The sequence below is a fragment of the Rhinolophus sinicus genome, chromosome 7, assembly GCF_057876585.1.
Source record: "Rhinolophus sinicus isolate RSI-liver-muscle chromosome 7, RSI-T2T, whole genome shotgun sequence".
NCBI lineage: Eukaryota > Metazoa > Chordata > Mammalia > Chiroptera > Rhinolophidae > Rhinolophus > Rhinolophus sinicus.
The window spans coordinates 44,905,683-44,923,762 of record NC_142507.1 but is presented as its reverse complement, the minus strand read 5'-3'; the positions used below and the strand labels follow the sequence as shown (position 1 = coordinate 44,923,762).

Below are 18,080 nucleotides of genomic sequence, written 5' to 3'. Positions count from 1 at the left end.
ATCAAGGAGTTGTTTTCTTGTTAATTGAGATAATTCACATAGCATAAAATTCATCCTTTTAGAGAACACATTTCAGTGGTTTTTAGCATATTCATAAGGTTGTACAATCATCAGCACTATCTAATTCTAGAACATTTTCATTACCCCCAGAAGAAGCCCTGTACCAATTAGCAGTCACTCTCCATTCTTTTCTCCTCCAATCCCTGATACCACTGATACACTTTCTGTCTCTATGGATTTGGAATCATAATATGTGGCTTTTTGTGTCTGACTTCTTCCACTTAATGGAGCATGTTTCAGTACCTCATTTCTTCTTTATGTCTGAGTAATATTCCATTTCAGGGGTATTACCACATTTTGTTTATCCAGTCGTCAGTGGATAGGCATTTGGGTTGGTTCCACTATTTGGTTATTATGCATGATGCTGCTGTGAGTATACATGTGTAAGTGTCTGTGTGAGCACCTGGTTTCACTTCTCTGCGTATATACCTAGGAGCAAAATGGATGGATCATGTATAACTCTATGTTTCACTTTTTGAGAGACTACCAAACTGTTTTCCAAAGTGGCTGTGTTATTTTGCATTCCCACCAGCAGTGTGTGAGGGCTCCGATTGGTGCCTTCTTCCCAGCGCTTGTTGTGGTCTGTCTTTTGATTATAGTTATCCTATGGGGTGTGACGTGGTATCTCATTTTGGTTTTGGTTTGCGTTTCCTTGATGACTAATGATGTCGCACATCTTTTAATGTGCGTATTGGCCATTTGTATATCTTCTTTGGATAAATGTCGATTCAGGTCCTTTGCACATTTTTAAGTTTGTCTTTCATTCTAGAAGATATTCTATTACATTATTATTACATGACCATATCTTGATTAATATGGTCAAAAACCATTGTGAATCTCCCTAGTTGAAAATACCATTATAACATATAATTTCATCCATAAATTATAAACATGAGGATGGGTCATGAGCCTTGCTGAGATTAGGTAAGTTACTTACATGTGTGCACAAGCCTCAGAGCACATGATTCATATTTGTGCCTTGGCATAATTATGGCTTTATAAATCATGGGTGTTTAGAGATACCACTGACTGAAACTGAAAATATTAAATCCATGAAGTCAGTGATCTACTATAGATGTACTTGTTCTTAGTATGACAATTTACACATCAGTTAGAATACTATTGTCCAGCTTTAATTTAGAATCTAGCAATAGCTTGCTGCAGTATTTCAATGAAGGTTTTTTTTTTTTAATAAGCAACTACTACCAAATTCTTCTAAATTTTATTATTTCTATATTTAAATTTGAAAAAATTACCTTAAAAACAAAATCACAGAATAAAAAGTCCAGAAATATATCCACATATATACTGTCAATTGATTTTTTACTAAAACACCTTCGCAATTCAGTGGGGAAAGGAATCTTTTCAACAAATGGTGCTGGAACATTTGGATGTCTGAATGGGGGGAAAATTATGAATTTTTCTTACGGCATATATAAACATTAATTTGAGATGGATCATTGGCCTGAATGTAAAAACCAGAACTATACAACATCTAGAAGAAAACATCTAAGAATATCTTTGAAACTTGGGGTAGGCAAAGATTTCCCAGGGCATAAAAGGCACTTAACTAGAAGAGAAAAAATATTACAAATTGGCCTTTTCAAAAATTTAAAATTCTGCTCATTGAAGCATTGTTAAGAAAATTAAAAGGCAATCCACTGACGGGAAAAAAATGTACAATTTGTTTGTTTGGCAACGGGCTCATATCTAGAATATATAAATATAAAAAGGCAACTTAATGTGAAAAATAGTCAAACGTCTTAAACGGGAGGCTTAAACATAAAAGAAGATGTCAGAATATCCAATAAACACATAAAGAGGTGCTCAGCATCGTTAGTTATCAGGGAAATGCAGTATCAAATTATAACAAAGTACCATTTCACACCTACCAGAATGGCCATACAGTCATGCTCCACTTACGATGGGGATATGTTCTGAGAAATGCATTATTAGGCATTTTCATTGTTGTGCAAATACCACAATGCACTTACACACCCCTAGATGGTACAGCCTCCTGCACACCCAGGCTGTAGGGTACAGCCCATTGCTCCTAGATTACAAACCTTACAGCATGTTACTGCACTGAATACTGTAACACAACGGTAAGTATTTGTGTATCTAAACATATCTGAACATAGAAAAGGGACAGTAAAGATACGGTATAAAGATAGACAGTGGTACACCTGTGCAGGGCACTTACCATGAACGGAGCTGGCAGGACCGGAAGTTGCTCTGGGCGAGTCAGTGAGGAGGGGTAAGTGGATGTGAAAAACATGACTGCATGCTCCTGCAGACTTTATAAACACGTACCCTTGGCTACACTGAATTTATAAAACAACACGAGATTAAGTGAAGCACAAGAGAAATGATGCTGTCGAGAGACGTGGTAAACAGGCGGTGTGTGAGGCGGCTGGTGTAACAGCAGTAACACAGCGTAGTGTTTTACAGCAAGCTTTTCTTTTTATAAGTAGAAAGAGTACACTCTAAAATAATGATAAAGAGTACAGTGTAGTAAATACATAAACCAGTAACATAGTTGTTTATTATATAATTGTATGTGTTATAATACAACTGGCAGTAGGTGTGTTTACACCAGCATCACCACAGACACCTGAGGAATTGGTTGTGCCCACGAGGTCCCTAGGCGATGGGAATTTTTCAGCTCCATTATAATCTTATGGGACCACTGCCATATATGTAGTCTGTGGTTGACGCAAACATTGTTATGCTGCGTATGACTGTAATTAAAAAGACTGCTCAAGTGTTGGTAAGACTGTGAAGCAGTTACAACTCCCACACGTACTTAGCTGCTAAGAGTATAAAATGGTACAACCACTCTGGAAAACTGTTTGGTAATTTCTTATAAAGTTAAACATATACCTCACCCCAGCAATTCTACTCCTGCCCAAGAGAAACGAAACCATATGTACCCCAGAAGACTTGGATGTGAATGTTCACAGAAGCTTTATCCAGAATAACCCCAAACTGGAAATAACCCAAATGTGTGTTAATCATAGACACGTTGCCACGTATTTATTCAGTGGGCTACTATCAGGAATAAAAGGAAGGAACTACTGATACGAACACAACATGGGTGAGTCTCAAAAGCAGAGTGCTGTACAAAAGACTGCATACTGAGTGGTTCCATTTATGACTTTTGAGAAAAGGCAAAGTGATCTGAGGTGGTAGAAATTAGAACAGTAGTTGCCTCGGGGGGCAGGCTAAGAGACGAACTGGAAAAAACTTTCTTAGGTGATGGAAGTGTCCTATGTCTTGATTTGGGTATTGCTTGTCTACATTTGTCAAAACTCATTGAGTTGCATACGTAAGATTTGTGCACTTGACTTTTTAATTACACCTCTGCAAAGAAAACTCTGACTCAGCATGGAAAGCTCTGTCAGAGTATCAGACCTTCTGATTAAATGAGATGATATATGCGAAATGCTTAACACAGTGTCTGAGTGTCAGGCCACAGTCTTGATTATCCTGCAGTTGTTGCTTTATTATATTTCTGTTACCATTTTCTCTTCCTGTTTATGCTGTTCCAGTATGTACTCTTTCCTTGTGAATATTGTTTTACTGCTTAGAACCATAGAATCCACATCCTTTGTTGAGATGAGGTGAAAGTGAAGGTGTTGAAACAATTAGGAATTAACTAATTTGAATTAATATATTGAGGACAATTTATTTGGGCCTTTATTGAAGAAGCTCTTGGGGGAAGAATAAAGTAGAACATTTAAAAACAAAACAATAACAAAATCTTGTTTAGTAAGTCTCTACAACTTGAGTACATGTTTAGAAATATGCTATCTGTAGCTTTTAAAAATTATCATTTCTTGTTTTAAAATAAATTGTTTTTAGTATTGTGCTGCCAAGAAAGCAGACTGTGCCTGGAGGCTTTTACAAGTGCAATGGGAATTTTAAAAGTGAATTGAGATAGACAAGGTAAAACCGTCTGGTTGATCAGAAATGGAAGCCTGTAGGATGGTATGAGTCTCATCCACCACAGAAGATACTAGACTAGCTCCTTAGCAGTGGGCTTCCGTTTCATTGGCCAAACTACTTACGTTATAGCAGCATACGTGAAAGGTAAGAGGGAAACTGGCACTCTGTTGAGATTCTGAGTGGCATAGCAGGAATAAAAGGAGAAACGGGGAAGGGATGCTAAAGTCTAAGACCCAAATTTAGGGCACAGTGAGTGAGGCCTTTGCTTTTCCTTATGTTGGACTGTCACCTAGGTGGGAGAGCTGAGCTATGAAATGCTGCTCTGTAGGATTATATGGAAAGGAGTTTTTATATGGCAAATGCCCTTTCTAGCCTCCCTTCCCTCTCCTTTCAACATAAGATCACTTGCCCTTTGCTCCTGACTGTTAGGTGCTATTATGTTTTCTTTCAGTTTATTCATATATTAATTCTGTTTCCTTCCTATCTGGGAACCATCTTTAGTCTTCCCCCTAATACACATCTATGTGGACTCTTTGCATTTGGCCTGCCTGTCCAGTCTCATAGAATGTGCACTGAGAAAACTAATTGCAGAGATAAATTGGTTCTTGGTGTGCATGACTGATCAAGAGCAAAGTACCTTAATTTCAGATGCCTTCAGAGAGATTTTTCTTTAACCCCTGCTTTTAAGAGGAAGATTATAAAGTATTATCATTACTTCAGGTCAGAATTATATTGCTTTTGGTCAAATGCTGTTGTAAGAGTTACAAAGTAATAGAAACAAGGTAATCTAAAGATAAATTATAAAGATCAAAGCAATTCAAAATTAAAGTGAATTTGAGGGTAAGCATAGGTATGGTTTTAGAGTTATAAAAGAAACCATCAGACGCTATATCATTATGCCTTTTTAACTATAGCTTCCAAAGTAGATTTAATTTTTTATATTTTTAGTGAAAAGCAAGAGGCTAGAGTAGTTATTTGAGTATATTTTCCATCGTTTAATACTAGTTAAAATTGTCCCAAGCAATTTCTGATTTATTTCAGATACAACAATAAGGTGATTTGGAGGTAATATGCAAGGTCCTGTAGCACATACTAGGCATGAGCCTTGGTTTATGTCTTCAACTGTATTTCACTTGTTGGTAATTTGCAAATCTGTGTCTTTCAACTCTGGTTTCCTCGTCTATAGACTTGCATTTCTATCTAGTTATAGAAAATTTTATCTGGATATCTAAGAGGTATTTCAGACACTTTAATATGTCTCAAACTGAATTTTAAAATTTACTTTAAGTCTCTTCAACTTTCCTGCCCTTCCTTAATTATATATTTTGATTTATGGCTTCATTGTCTTCTCTTCATTAACCCTTGCTTCTGCCCTTTCCAAATTACCAACTTGTATTATAACCTTTGAAATGTCTTTCAGATCTAGCCATCTGCTCCGCCCCCAGTGTCACTGACCATTATGTGCCTTCACTACCTATTGTTTTAAACTGTTATGTAAGTGATGAGTGTTTTTTTAAAAAAAATTCAGACCCTTCAGAAGTTTATAAAGTCAAGTATCCTTTTTCTCTCTCTCCAAATTCTACTTCTCTCAAATAACTAAAGTTTCTGTTTGGTTTATATATTGCCAGATATTTTCTATGCATTTCTAAACATACAGATATGTCTACCATCTCTTGCTTGAACTATTAAAACAGATTCTTCACTGCTCTCCCTGCCGTCAACCCCTCTCCACTCTGGTCGTTGCCAGAATTATCTACCCAAACAGTAAATCTTACTCTACTTAAAGAGCTCTGCTTACTCCCTGTCGCCTGTAAGATATAGACCAAGCCTAGTAGTGCATGTATAGAAGCCCTTCCCAGTCTGGGCCCAGTATCTGTCGCCAACCTCAACTCCTTGCCACCTCTGCCTTGCCCCTTGTCTCCAGCATCACTACTTCCTGGGTTACTCACGTCTCATCTTATCTTCCTACCTTGGTACATATGCTCAGACTCTTCTTTACCAGGCAAGTTTCTGCTCCTTCGTCAAGACACTGCTCATCTGTTTCCTCCTTTATAGAAGCATCTTTCCTGCTTTTCCTGAGCAGATATAATGACTCTCTTCTCTGTTCCTTCAGTACCTTAATCATATCTTTTTTTCTTTTTTTTGGTCAGTTTGTATGTCTCTCCCTTAGTTCCCTGTGAGCTTTTAAAAAGCAGAACTCTTGTCTTACTCACCATTTTATGTCTGATACTCTGCCCAGTACATAACAGGCATTCAATAAATGTTTGGCAAATAGACATGTCTTTAGTTTAGATCTGCATTGCTGTAAAGGCCTATCTAAGTTTAAAAAGGAAAAATTTTAGACCCTGTCATTTTGGGGAATGTTTAAGCCGTTTTACGAGTTTTTACTATTTTACTTTACTACTTTTAATATATTTTACATACTTTATTTTTACTTTACTATTTTTATGAGTTTTGCTTAATTATATCATTTTTGACCCTTTGAGGATGGTAGTACAATTCCAGCATGATCTTATTTCTCAGCTTATAAAATAACTCAGCTTTTAATGGAATACTATACAACAATTAAAAATAATGAGTTAGATCTATATAGACATAGACAGGAAGAAATGTATAAGATGTGTTGTGCAGTAGAAAGTGAGTTGCATAACAGTTTGATCCATTTTTACGAACAATACAGTCAATATGTTATGCATAAAGAAATCCAGACAAATATAAATCAGATGATTTTATTTGCTTTGTTTTTACTCTCCAATCTTGTGATATACCATTTTCTACTATGTTACCCTGTAGTGTTTGCATTTTTTGTACATTGAGCATATGCTTTTGTAAGCATAAAAAAAAGACCAAAACAAAATAAAACCAACCACCCCTTAGTTCTTAACCTTTCATATTCTGCTTCATGGAAAAGTCAAGCCTGGGTACCAGAATTTTTGTTTTGTTTTGTTTTGTTTTTAGCTTGCCCATAGAGTTACAAAATATCTTTAAGTAAAAATTGAAATATGAGTTTGAGGACATTTTAGCTGTATAAATCGGATCGAGTCAGTTAATTAGGATGTTAGTGCCTACTTTGGGTGGTATGTGTGCTGTGGTAACTTGCAGCTTACGCTGGGCGGCAGAAATTCCTGAGTCAGCAGTTTGTGAAGAAGATAAAATAAGTAATGATCCTATAATTACCTACTTTAAATTCATTTTCCTTACACTGAAATTTTCCGTTATACTTTGAGGGTGAAAGTTTATGTCAGTGCCATATTAGAAACTGAAAAATAAGATTTGGTTTGCTTTAAAGGCAAGTTGGAAAGAACATTTGCTGGTAGGTAAGACGTGGTAATAAAAAATAAGGTAGCATAAGGAAGATTTTTTTTTTTGATGATTAAATAACACAGATTTAAAAAAAATACAAACTCCTGAAGTATTTCCTAATAAGCATGCCATATGTACTTGATTACTATCTGAATTGTCACTTCGATTATTTAAACAGTGAAAATATAGAAATATAGTTGTTGTTCAAAAAAGTATTTTCTTGACATATTAAGTTGACATTTTCTATAAGTTTTACTGAATAATTGTTAACTGAGTATCTTTGCTTACCATTTGCTAAGTGGCTGGCTACCAAGATAGGGTTTAGTTTAAAGCTTCAGGGTTCTAAAACTCATTGAAAATAGTTTAGGACATTTTGTCTCCTCTATCTGTAAATGAGGCAGAATTTTAATAGAAGGGAGTTGGTTTAAGTATTAAACAGTTTTCTTTTGAAAATGAGATACCCTTTTTTATGATGGAGATTTCACTGATTGCTGCATTTTACTTGCTTCCCACTGAAGAAGCTCTTCTTGCCCTTGCAAAGAGCACAAGGAGTCATGTCAGGGGTCAGCTATTTGAGTCCATTTTCCCACAGCCGCCTGGTGCGAGTGATCTTTTACTGTGTTTTAAAAAAATGGGCAAGGATTAGAGAGGATTAGAAAGAATATTACCCTCCTGAATATAGGCCCAAGGCACTGAGGGGAGAGAACCCAACCAGGCAGCAAATGGGCTTTGCTTGACCAGGACACAACCTCTGCTGCATTCCTTTAAGAAACTGAATGGGAAATGTTAAGTCCCCAAACTGGATTAGTAAGTAATCTCATAGCTTGTGACATCTGCTAAAATAAATTGATGAGCAGATTGCATTCTTACACTTTGAGGAGAGAGCCAGATACATCAAGACTAAGAGTAATTGTTCCTTTAATATCAGCTTTGCTGAGGTGTAAGAGTAGGTGTAATTAAAGAGGGGCATTAAGCTCAGTAAGTGTTGGAAAGGCACATTTCACAAGAAAAAAATTATTTTAGATATATTAATATGATGTGTACATATATGTTGATCAATAACCTAAGGCTTAAATTCTGAAACCACTACACCTTTGTGTTTTAAGATTTTTCCTGCTTATAGCAATTTTACAAAGTATTTTTCACAAATTTAACTGTTTAATTTATGTTGTTTATCTCATTAGTCTGTGTAACAATATGAGGAATTTAGAATTTGAAATGTGAGAATATATCTTTTGAGACACCGCTGGAATATTTTTCTTTTTATATTTTATAACAGAGGTTAATGTGGTTTGGACCCTATGACACATAATGTGGTATCAAGTTATTTAGACCAAAGAGGTCATTTCAAACCTATTTTAGTAGGGGAAGTCTTTGCAGGAAGTATTTCGCTAACTAAATACTTTTTAAAAGTTGTTTTTTTTTTCATAAATTTTATTGGGGAATATTGGGGAACAGTGTGTTTCTCCAGGGCCCCTCAGCTCCAAGTTGTTGTCCTTCAATCTAGTTGTGGAGGGTGCAGAGCTCTGCTCCAAGTCCAGTTGCCATTTTCAATCTTTAGTTTCATGGGTCGCAACCCACCATCCCATGCGGGAATGGAACCGGCAACCTTGTTGTTGAGAGCTGGCGTTCTAACCAACTGAGCCATCCAGCTGCCCCAAAAGATTTTATGTTAAATTGACCACTTTAATAGTAAAGATGATGTACAAATGGTTAATCTTGCATCTTTTTTCATGTACTTAGTACATTTAATTAGTGTAATAACTGAATTACGCTGCTTTTGTTATGGATTATAATATTAAAGCAAGTATTTTCTTCAGGAGTTTTAAGATAGAGTTTAATTTCCTATGTGAATAAGAATTGATAGTCTGTAACTTCTTTAACAGACACGCTCACTATCCCTTGCAGTGCACCTGGCACCATGCGCTTTTGGCTCAGTGCCTTTGTTCAAGGTGGCCCTGTACTTTGAATGTGTGCTCCTGTTCTTCTTCCCCTCCCCCGCCCCCACTCTTCTCATCCACAATCCATCCGTCTTTATCAGCTCAAATCCCAAATTCCATCAAGTGGTTTATTTTCAGCCCCTAAATCAGAATTAATACCTCTTAAATGTAGAGTTACCATATGACCCAGCAATTCCACTCCTAGGTATATATACCCAAGAGAGAGGAAAACATGTTCACATAAAAACTGGTACACAAATGTTTGTTACAGCATTATTCATACTAGGCAAAAGGTGAAAACAATCAAATACCCATCAAATGAGGAATGGATAAACAATTGTGTTATAGCTATACAGTGGAATACTCTTCAGCCACAAAAGGAAGGAGGTACTGATATATACTGTGACATGGCTGTACCTCGAAAATATTATGCTAAGTGAAAAAGACCAGTTACAAAAGAGCATATATTATGTGATTCTGTTTGTATGAAATATCCAAAATAGGCAAATCTATTGCGACAGAAAGTAGATTAGGGCTGCTCAGGGCTTAAGGGGAATGGTGGAGTAGAGGGTGGTAACTAAAGAGTACAGTTTCCTTTCGAGGTGATGAAAATAGTCTAAAATTGACTGTGATGACAGTTGCACATCTGTGAACATACTAAAAACCATCGCATTGGATAATTTAAATGGGTGAATTGTAAAGTTATGAATTATATCTCAATAAAGCTGTTACTAAAAAACTAAATTAAAAAATTAATATCTCCTATCCATATTCCTATATACATTGTTTATACCTCTAATAAAACACTTAGCACAGTCTGGTTTTAATTATTAACTTAAGAAATCTGTCTTTCTCATTACATTAGGAAGCTCTAAAAAATAGAGCATGTTTTGGTATTCCCTAAAACATAGTGTTTTGCACTCGGTACATATTAATTTAATGGAACTATTTCACAATTAAGTTCTTTCACCTATAAAATAGGAATAAAAGAAAAGAAGAATTGAATGTTGTCACAATGTGTCCCAAAATTGTAGTTTACAATTTTTTACACTTAAGTATTTTGTGGAAAAATAAATATTTGCTCTCAAATTATTTCCTCAGCTTGAGTTTCCATTTTGTATTTATCAAGGTCACATGTAAGCCATTCATCACGTTACTTTTACCTATAGGAATATTCTGATCTTTGGAATTTGCATATAAAGCATTTTACATACATGTTATTGGTAGGAACTTCATGTCATTTCAACTAGGTTAATGTTTGTTTTTTAAATAAAATTGACTTTATAAAATTTGAATCTACATTTTGGTGGGTATTTGCATTTAACATCATTTAATTTTTTTTGTCATGTTTCTATGTGTGTATGTGTTATTTTTCTAGTATTTACTAGAGATGAAAAGTCTAATTTTACCTCCAGAACACATCCTGAAGCGGGGTGATAGTGAAGCAATTGCCTATGCTTTCTTTCATCTTCAGCACTGGAAGCGAATAGAAGGGGCCCTTAATCTGTTGCAGTGTACTTGGGAAGGCAGTAAGTATTTTTTTCCAAATGCAATGCTCATTTCTGACTATTCATCAGTATCTTTTGCCCCTTCTCCCTGCCTAGAAGGTTGTCATCCATCCTAATACATTTATTGAAACCCTGCTCTTCCCTAAATGTCACTATTTTTATTATCCCTTCCTGATTAGCGAAGGCCACCACCAATTCCCCTGTCTTTAAACATATCGTGGCTTCTGTCTGTTCCATTCCCAGTATCACATACGTTATCTAGCATTATACACTATCTTTCATAAGCATTCACAGGCAGTCTTTTTAAATGAGACTGAGTTTCCATAGGATCTGTTGTTCAGATTGTTTTCAGAAAGAACTCAGTGGTATTATATTTGGTTTATTGGTAGAATAGGTGCTTAATGTACTTATATTAATGCCACACTTAGGAAAAGCAGAATGAGAAACTCTTATGCTATTCTGCCGTATGTTCATTTAAATCACATATTTGTAAGGAAAGGAAATGAAAACGTGCATCCCTTGCTTTATAATCTTTTTAATGTGGTTGAGCTATTATAATATATTTTGTTTGTTTTATTTTCGGATGTGTATAACATAAAACTGTTTTCCTCACAACTAATATCAACTCTATTCTTTTAAAAAAATTTTTATTGTGGTAAAATATACATAATATAAAAATTACCATTTTAACCATATGTACATTCACATTGTTGTACAACCATCACCATCATCCATTCCTAGAACTTTTTCATCATCCTGAACTGAAATTCTGTATCCATTAAACATAAGTCCTCATTGTTCCTTCCTCCCCAGACCCTGGTAAATCATTCTATTTTCTGTCTCTATGAGTTTGACTCATCTAGCCTTCTTATATAGTAGAATCAGACAATATTTGTCCTTTTATATCTGGCTCATTTCACTTAGTATTATGTTATAGCATGTGTCAGGATTTAATTCCTTTTTAAGGCTGAATATAATATTCCATTATACCTGTTTATCCTACATTGTGTTTATCTGTCAATGATGGACGTTTAAGTTGTTTCCACCTTTTGGCTATTGTGAATAATGGGTGTACAAATATCTGTTCAAATTCCTGCTTTCAATTCTTTTGGGTATATACCCAGAAGTAGAATTGCTAGATCATATAATTCTATGTTTAAGTTTTGGAGGAACCGCCATACTATTTTCTGTAGCAGCTATACCATTTTATATCACTAGCAATGAGCAAGTGTGTGACTTTCTCTGTATCTTCGCCACACTTGCTGTTTTGTTTTCTTGACAATAGCCATCCCAGTGGGTATGAAGTGGTATCTCATGGTGGTTTTCATTTATTTGCATTTCCCTAATATTAGTGATGTTGAACACCTTTTCTGTGCTCATTGGCCGTTTGTATATCTTCTTTGGAGAACTGACTGTTTTTCAACTGATTACCAGTTCTCTTATTTGTAACTTTTTTAAATTGCTAAGAAAATGAAGAAGCTTAATCAAAATACTTTATCAGTTGAATTCTTATAATACTTCTCTTTGAAAGTATACTTCTGCTATCAATAAAAATTCAAAAATGAATTCAGTGTCGATTCACTAAAATTGATTAACCCTCTCAGTTCCCAAACTGTGCACTGAGGAACCTTGGGGGCATTGCAGCAAATTCACAAGAGTGGCACTGGATATTTAAAATTTTCAGTGTAAACTGAAATATCAACATCTGTCAGACACCATTCAAACTGTTACTCTAGGTAGCTCATGGTTTCACAATTAGGTGACTCTCCATTCTCCATTTCTTTCCATGTCATAGTTTGCAAAGCTGGGTTTTTGTTAGTTGCTGTGATTAAAAGAAGTGCCTCACAAAAACCGGCGTGGAACAGGAAATGAGGATGGTGGTGTCCAATCTGATTCCAAGGTGTGAGAAGTTGTGCAATGCCCAACAGGCTCATACATCCCAATAGTAATAAACGATGGTTATATAAAATTAAATAATTGTTTTTTCCTTTAATTTATGTGTATTTTTTCAAATCACTGCTAAATTGTTAGAGCATAAAATTTTAGAGTTGTTTGGACCCCTACTTAATAAGTGGAATTATTAGATATTTCTTTGGGCCTAGGGTCATCATAAAACATTACTGAGACACAAAGGGCACCACGTGTCCTTGATCAGAGAAAATGTGGGAACTTCTGCCTGCCTTCCCCATTTGCTCAGGGTCAGACACTGTGCTTCACCCTGACAACACACAGGGTAAGGAAACTGGGACTGCTAAATCTGAGGAGCTGAATGTCTTTGGGTTATTAGACTTGCTTTTGCTTTTTTCCCAGTAATCGACCAGCTCCTCAAAACCAGGTACTTTGTCTCATTCACCTTGTGTGTGTCTTTAATGCCAAGCATTCTGCTAAGTACGTAGGAGGTTTTCAATAAGTATAGGACCTTTACTGTATTTCATGAATAATCATCTCGATGCATGATTTCCTAGTGTTGTCACTGATTTGCTCTGGGACTTTGGACAAATCACTACTTTTTATTGTGGCAAAACAAAATCCATACTTTTTTGAATTTTTTTTATTTTTCAGTTACAGTTGACATTCAATATTATAATAGTTTCCGATGTACAGCATAGTGGTTAGACATTTACCTAAGTGATACCCCAATAAGTCTAATACCCACTTGGCACTATACATAGTGATTACAAATTACTGACTGTATCCTATGCTGGACTTTACATCCCCGTGACTATTTTGTGACTGCCAATTTGTACTTCTTTTTATTTTTAAATTTTATTGGGGAACAGTGTGTTTCTCCAGGGCCCAGCAGCTCCATCCAAGTCGTTGTCCTTCAATCTAGTTGTGGAGGGAGCAGCTCAGCTCCAAATCCAGTAGCCTTTTTCAATCTTTAGTTGTAGGGGGCGCAGCCCACCATCCCATGCGGAAATTGAACCAGCAACCTTGTTGTTGAGAGCTCACGCTCTAGCCAACTGAGCCATCTGGCCGCCCCAATTTGTACTTCCCTTTATCTTTTAATTACACCTAGCACTCCAACCCCCTTTCCACCTGGCAACCACCAGTTGGTTCTCTGAACAAAATCCATATTCTGATAAAAGTTTATAGAGCCAAGCACTAAAGGAAAAGCAAAAGCCTTTTCACAATTTTGATGAGTACTTACCTACTTGAGTAGATCAATAAGGATTCCTTCTTTAAGAAGTCTACACGTACAAGAGTTGATGATAATCTAGATTACAGATGGGTAAACTTTTTCTGTAAAGGGCCAAGGAGAATATATTTAGTCTTTAAGGGCTTGTAGTCTCTGTCACAACTACCCAACTCTTGTAGCATGAAAGCAGCCTTACATAATATATAAATGAACAAGCATGGATGCATCCTAATAAAATTTTTTTACAAAAACAGATAGTAGGCCAGGTCTGACTGAAGCGTAAGGGTGGCCCCTAATCTAAATTAAGCTCTGCTCATAGAAAACTTTGGTGACATCTCACATGTGAAGTTAGGAGCCATTGAGAACTCTCTATGTTAAGTTGCCAACAGTTTTGGCCACGACAGTCATGGCCTGTTGGAATTTTATGAAGATTTCCTGTAGGAAGTGGAATTCATCCCTGGAGAGTAAAGTCTATTGTGTTTGTAATGAGGAGACTGAGGCAGGAAGGACCCAGCCAGTCTTATCCACTACTCCCTCTAGTTTTATCCCAGCCCGACCAGTCACTATCTCTAAATACATTTTATTCTTTCTTTATTCATTCTTTTGCTTACCTACTTTCTTTCATCCAAACTGTGTCTCTAAAAAATAAAATGCTATGTGAAAATTTTATAAAACTTTGTTTTAAAAATAGCTTTGGTCTGTAGTATAGGATGAAAATGAGTCTGAATTGAATGTCAACATATGTATTTTTTTCCTCAGCTTTTAGAATGATTCCATACCCGTTAGAGAAAGGCCATCTATTTTACCCTTATCCCAGCTGCACAGAGACTGCTGATAGAGAGCTATTACCTAGTAAGTAACTATTCTAGTTTTCCTAAACTTAAAAGTAGTGATGAGATTGTTTTTCACCGCATTCTTTCATTTTAAAAGTGCCTTTGGTTGAAATTCAGGATACTGTTTAAATACTAATTTAGCTATTTCTTGGTTGTAGTTGCATAATACGGTTCATTCCCAAATATTTTTGGGTAAAAATCTGTGCTAGATGCAATGAAGGACACAAAATTAAAGATATTAAAAACATATTACATTTAAGGCAGAAATAATACCAATCCTTCACAAACATTTCAGAAAATAACGGAGGAAGAACACTCTAACTCATTCTGTGACATCAGTATTACCCTGATACCAAAACCAGACAGACATTAAAAGAAAAGAAAACTGTAGACTATCCCTCATGAATATTGATGCAAATATCTTCCAGTATGAATGTCTTTTATTTATTTTTCTGGCTTGCTTGCACTGACTGGACCCTCCAGTATAATGCTGAATAGAAGAGGCGAGAGCAGACATCTTTGCCTTACTCCTGACCTTAGGGAACCATTCAGTCTTTCGCCATTAAGTCTGATGTACCAAATGCCAGAGCTTAGCAAACTGAACCCAGCAACATATAAAAAGGACTATATTCCATGATCACGTGGGATTTACCTCACAAATGCAAGGTTGGTTTAGGATCTGAAAATGCAATGTACCATGTTAATAGAATAAAAGACAATTAGATGCAGAAAAAGCATTTGACACAAATCTAATACCCATTCATGGTAAAAATTCTGAACAAACCAGCAATAAAAGGGAACTTCCTTAACCTGATAAAGAGCATTTATGACAAACCCACAGTTAACATCAGAATTAATGGCAAAAGACTGAAGGGTTTCCTAAGGTCAGGAGTAAGTCAAAGATGTCTGCTCTCACCGCTTCTGTTCAGCATTGTACCGCAGGGTCTCGTCAGCGTATCCAAACAAGAAAAGGAAATAAAAGGCGCCCATATTGACATGGAAGAAGTAAAACTGTCTTCATTTACAGAGGACATGATCTTCTATGTAGGAAATTCTAAGAAATCCATAAAAATACTATTAGAACTAGTAAGTTCAGCAAGGTTGCAGGATGTAATATCAACATACAAAACTCAGTGGTATATTTAGATACTAGCAATGAACAATTCAAAAAAAACATTTAGACTACAATTCCAATAACAGTGGCATCAAAAAGAACAAACAATTTAGGAATAAATTTAAGAAAAGAAGTACAAGCCATGTACACTAAAAGCTACAAAATATTGCTGAGAGAAATTAAAGGAAATCTAAATGGAGAGACATTCCATGTTTATGGATTAGAAGACCCAATATAACTTATATGGCAGTTCTGTCCAAATTGATCTATGGATTCAATACAATCCCTATCAGAATAGTAGCTGGGATTTTGCAAAAATTGACAAACTGATCCCAAAATTTATATGGAAAGGTAAAGGACCCCGAATAGCCAAAATAGTTTTTACAAAGAAGAACGAAGTTGGAGGGACTACACGTCCCAATTTTAAAAAGAGCAGTCGAAGAGTCAAGAGGAGAACCAGAAATATGTAGGGTTATGATTACTGAGAATGTTTCTGTCTAGTCCCTGCTTTCAGAAAGCCAAATTTCTCAAAAGAATAGTCTGTACTTTTTGTCTCAGCTGCCTATTATCCACTCAGTGTTTTTCTCTGTGAACTGGAAAATTTCTGTTTAACTTTTCTGTGTATGATTTAACCAATAAGCAAGCATGCTGAATGTTATAAACACTAGCACCATGTTTCCTTATATGATATAAACCGGTGTCACAGTTTTTACAGTTCTGGGGCCATCAGAACTGAAGTCTAGGAAGGAAAGTTGCAGTGTTATAACCAACAAACTTAATGAGCTGCAAAGTTCAGATAGATCAAAATGTAGGAGAGATTGTGGAAGTTGAGTGTGCTGATATTTTTCTCCCAGGGTCTTTATTTTCCTCCATCCTCTGAGATAAGTTATCTCTTCTTTCTTTGAACCTCAAAGTACTTTGTGTACTTCTTAATCTCCCCCTTCTAGATTGTAAACTTGAAGGCCAGGACACACTTTATTGTTTCTCTATAATGTTTACCATAAAAAATTGATATACAAGAAATGTTATTTGAATTAGTCAAGTGTATTCTTACAAACATGCCAAGTACTCAACAGAAATGTTAAATATTAGTGCCTTTTCCTCCTTACCCTACTCCAAACTCCCAAGCTGCTCACAGGTTAATAGAAAAACTGAGAAACAATGTGTTAGGTGCTATATGTATGGAATAAATTATAAGGAAGCTGGGCTGGGGGGTGCCTCGCTCTCCCAGGTCAGGGATGATCCCCAAATCTGACTTGGGTGACTTAAAGAAGGGTAAATCCATCAGAGCAGGAGGAGCAGGTGGGGAATAGGAATGGGGGAAGTAAATCAGTTCAGCTTTGAATATGTTGCATGTATTACATCTTCCTCAGATATACACATAAACGTGTTAATTTAAAATTAAGTATTTTATTACACAACCAGCATTTTCTAGGCAGCAATGAGATCACTAAGGGAAACTCAATAGAGTCAGAAGTAAACCAGAGTGGAACCATGGGGGCACAAAATATCTAAGGAATGGGTGGCTGGTGAGGAGTCTGGAAGAGTCAGCGAAGGAGTGGTCAGAGAGACAGGATAAGAACCAGAGCTAGATATCCTAGAAACTAAAAGGGGGAAACATTTCCAACCGAGGAGGAGTATATCTGAGATACTAAGTAACGCACATAATTACTGAGAAGAATCCATTGATTTTGACAATTAGAAGGTCATTAGTGATAGAAATTTTATTTTCTTTCCTAGGATGGTGGTGGTAGTAGTTGTTCTTGTTTTTCCGTTTTAGCAAGGCACAAGGATATTTAAGACAAAGGCGCAAATCTTTAACTATAGAACATCAGTATGTAAAGTGTATTATTATATTAGGCTAATACATTTAGTCTAAATTAATGCCCTCCAAATCATTACAAAGGTTGCCTGATATAAGGCCAACTTTACATAGTAATATGAATAAAACCAGGGCTATTATTATGTATTGTCAGAATCACAGGCTATAAGATTTGCTTCTTGCCAGGCCTTTATTATTTCTAGGGTGCTACCCATTTGCAAATTCCAGGAGGCTGGAGAGGAAGGATATGTTGGGGGGTGGGGTTGTTTGATAATATTGTATGTTCTTGGAGTATTTTTTCTGTCTTTGACTGGGGTAGAATGAACAAATTTTTAATAATGTGGAGTTCTGATACTCAGGAGTACTTAATATTTTTTGTTTTTAATGCTCCTTCAACCTTGATATGACTTACA

At 36.0% G+C, this 18,080-nt stretch overlaps 1 protein-coding gene across 4 annotated transcripts in view; it reads left to right on the top strand.

The window, feature by feature from the left end:
- ST7L (suppression of tumorigenicity 7 like) overlaps window positions 1–18,080 on the top strand; it is a 122,550-nt gene that overhangs the window by 41,251 nt on the left and 63,219 nt on the right. For 3 of the 4 annotated variants that reach the window (XM_019730417.3, XM_019730415.3, XM_088799489.1), the window contains exons 12-13: window positions 10,630–10,780; window positions 14,658–14,750. In XM_019730417.3, coding sequence (XP_019585976.2) covers window positions 10,630–10,780; window positions 14,658–14,750 — 244 coding nt within the window. The remainder of the gene's footprint in view (window positions 1–10,629; window positions 10,781–14,657; window positions 14,751–18,080) is intronic. The other variant, XM_019730418.3, reaches the window with a different exon arrangement.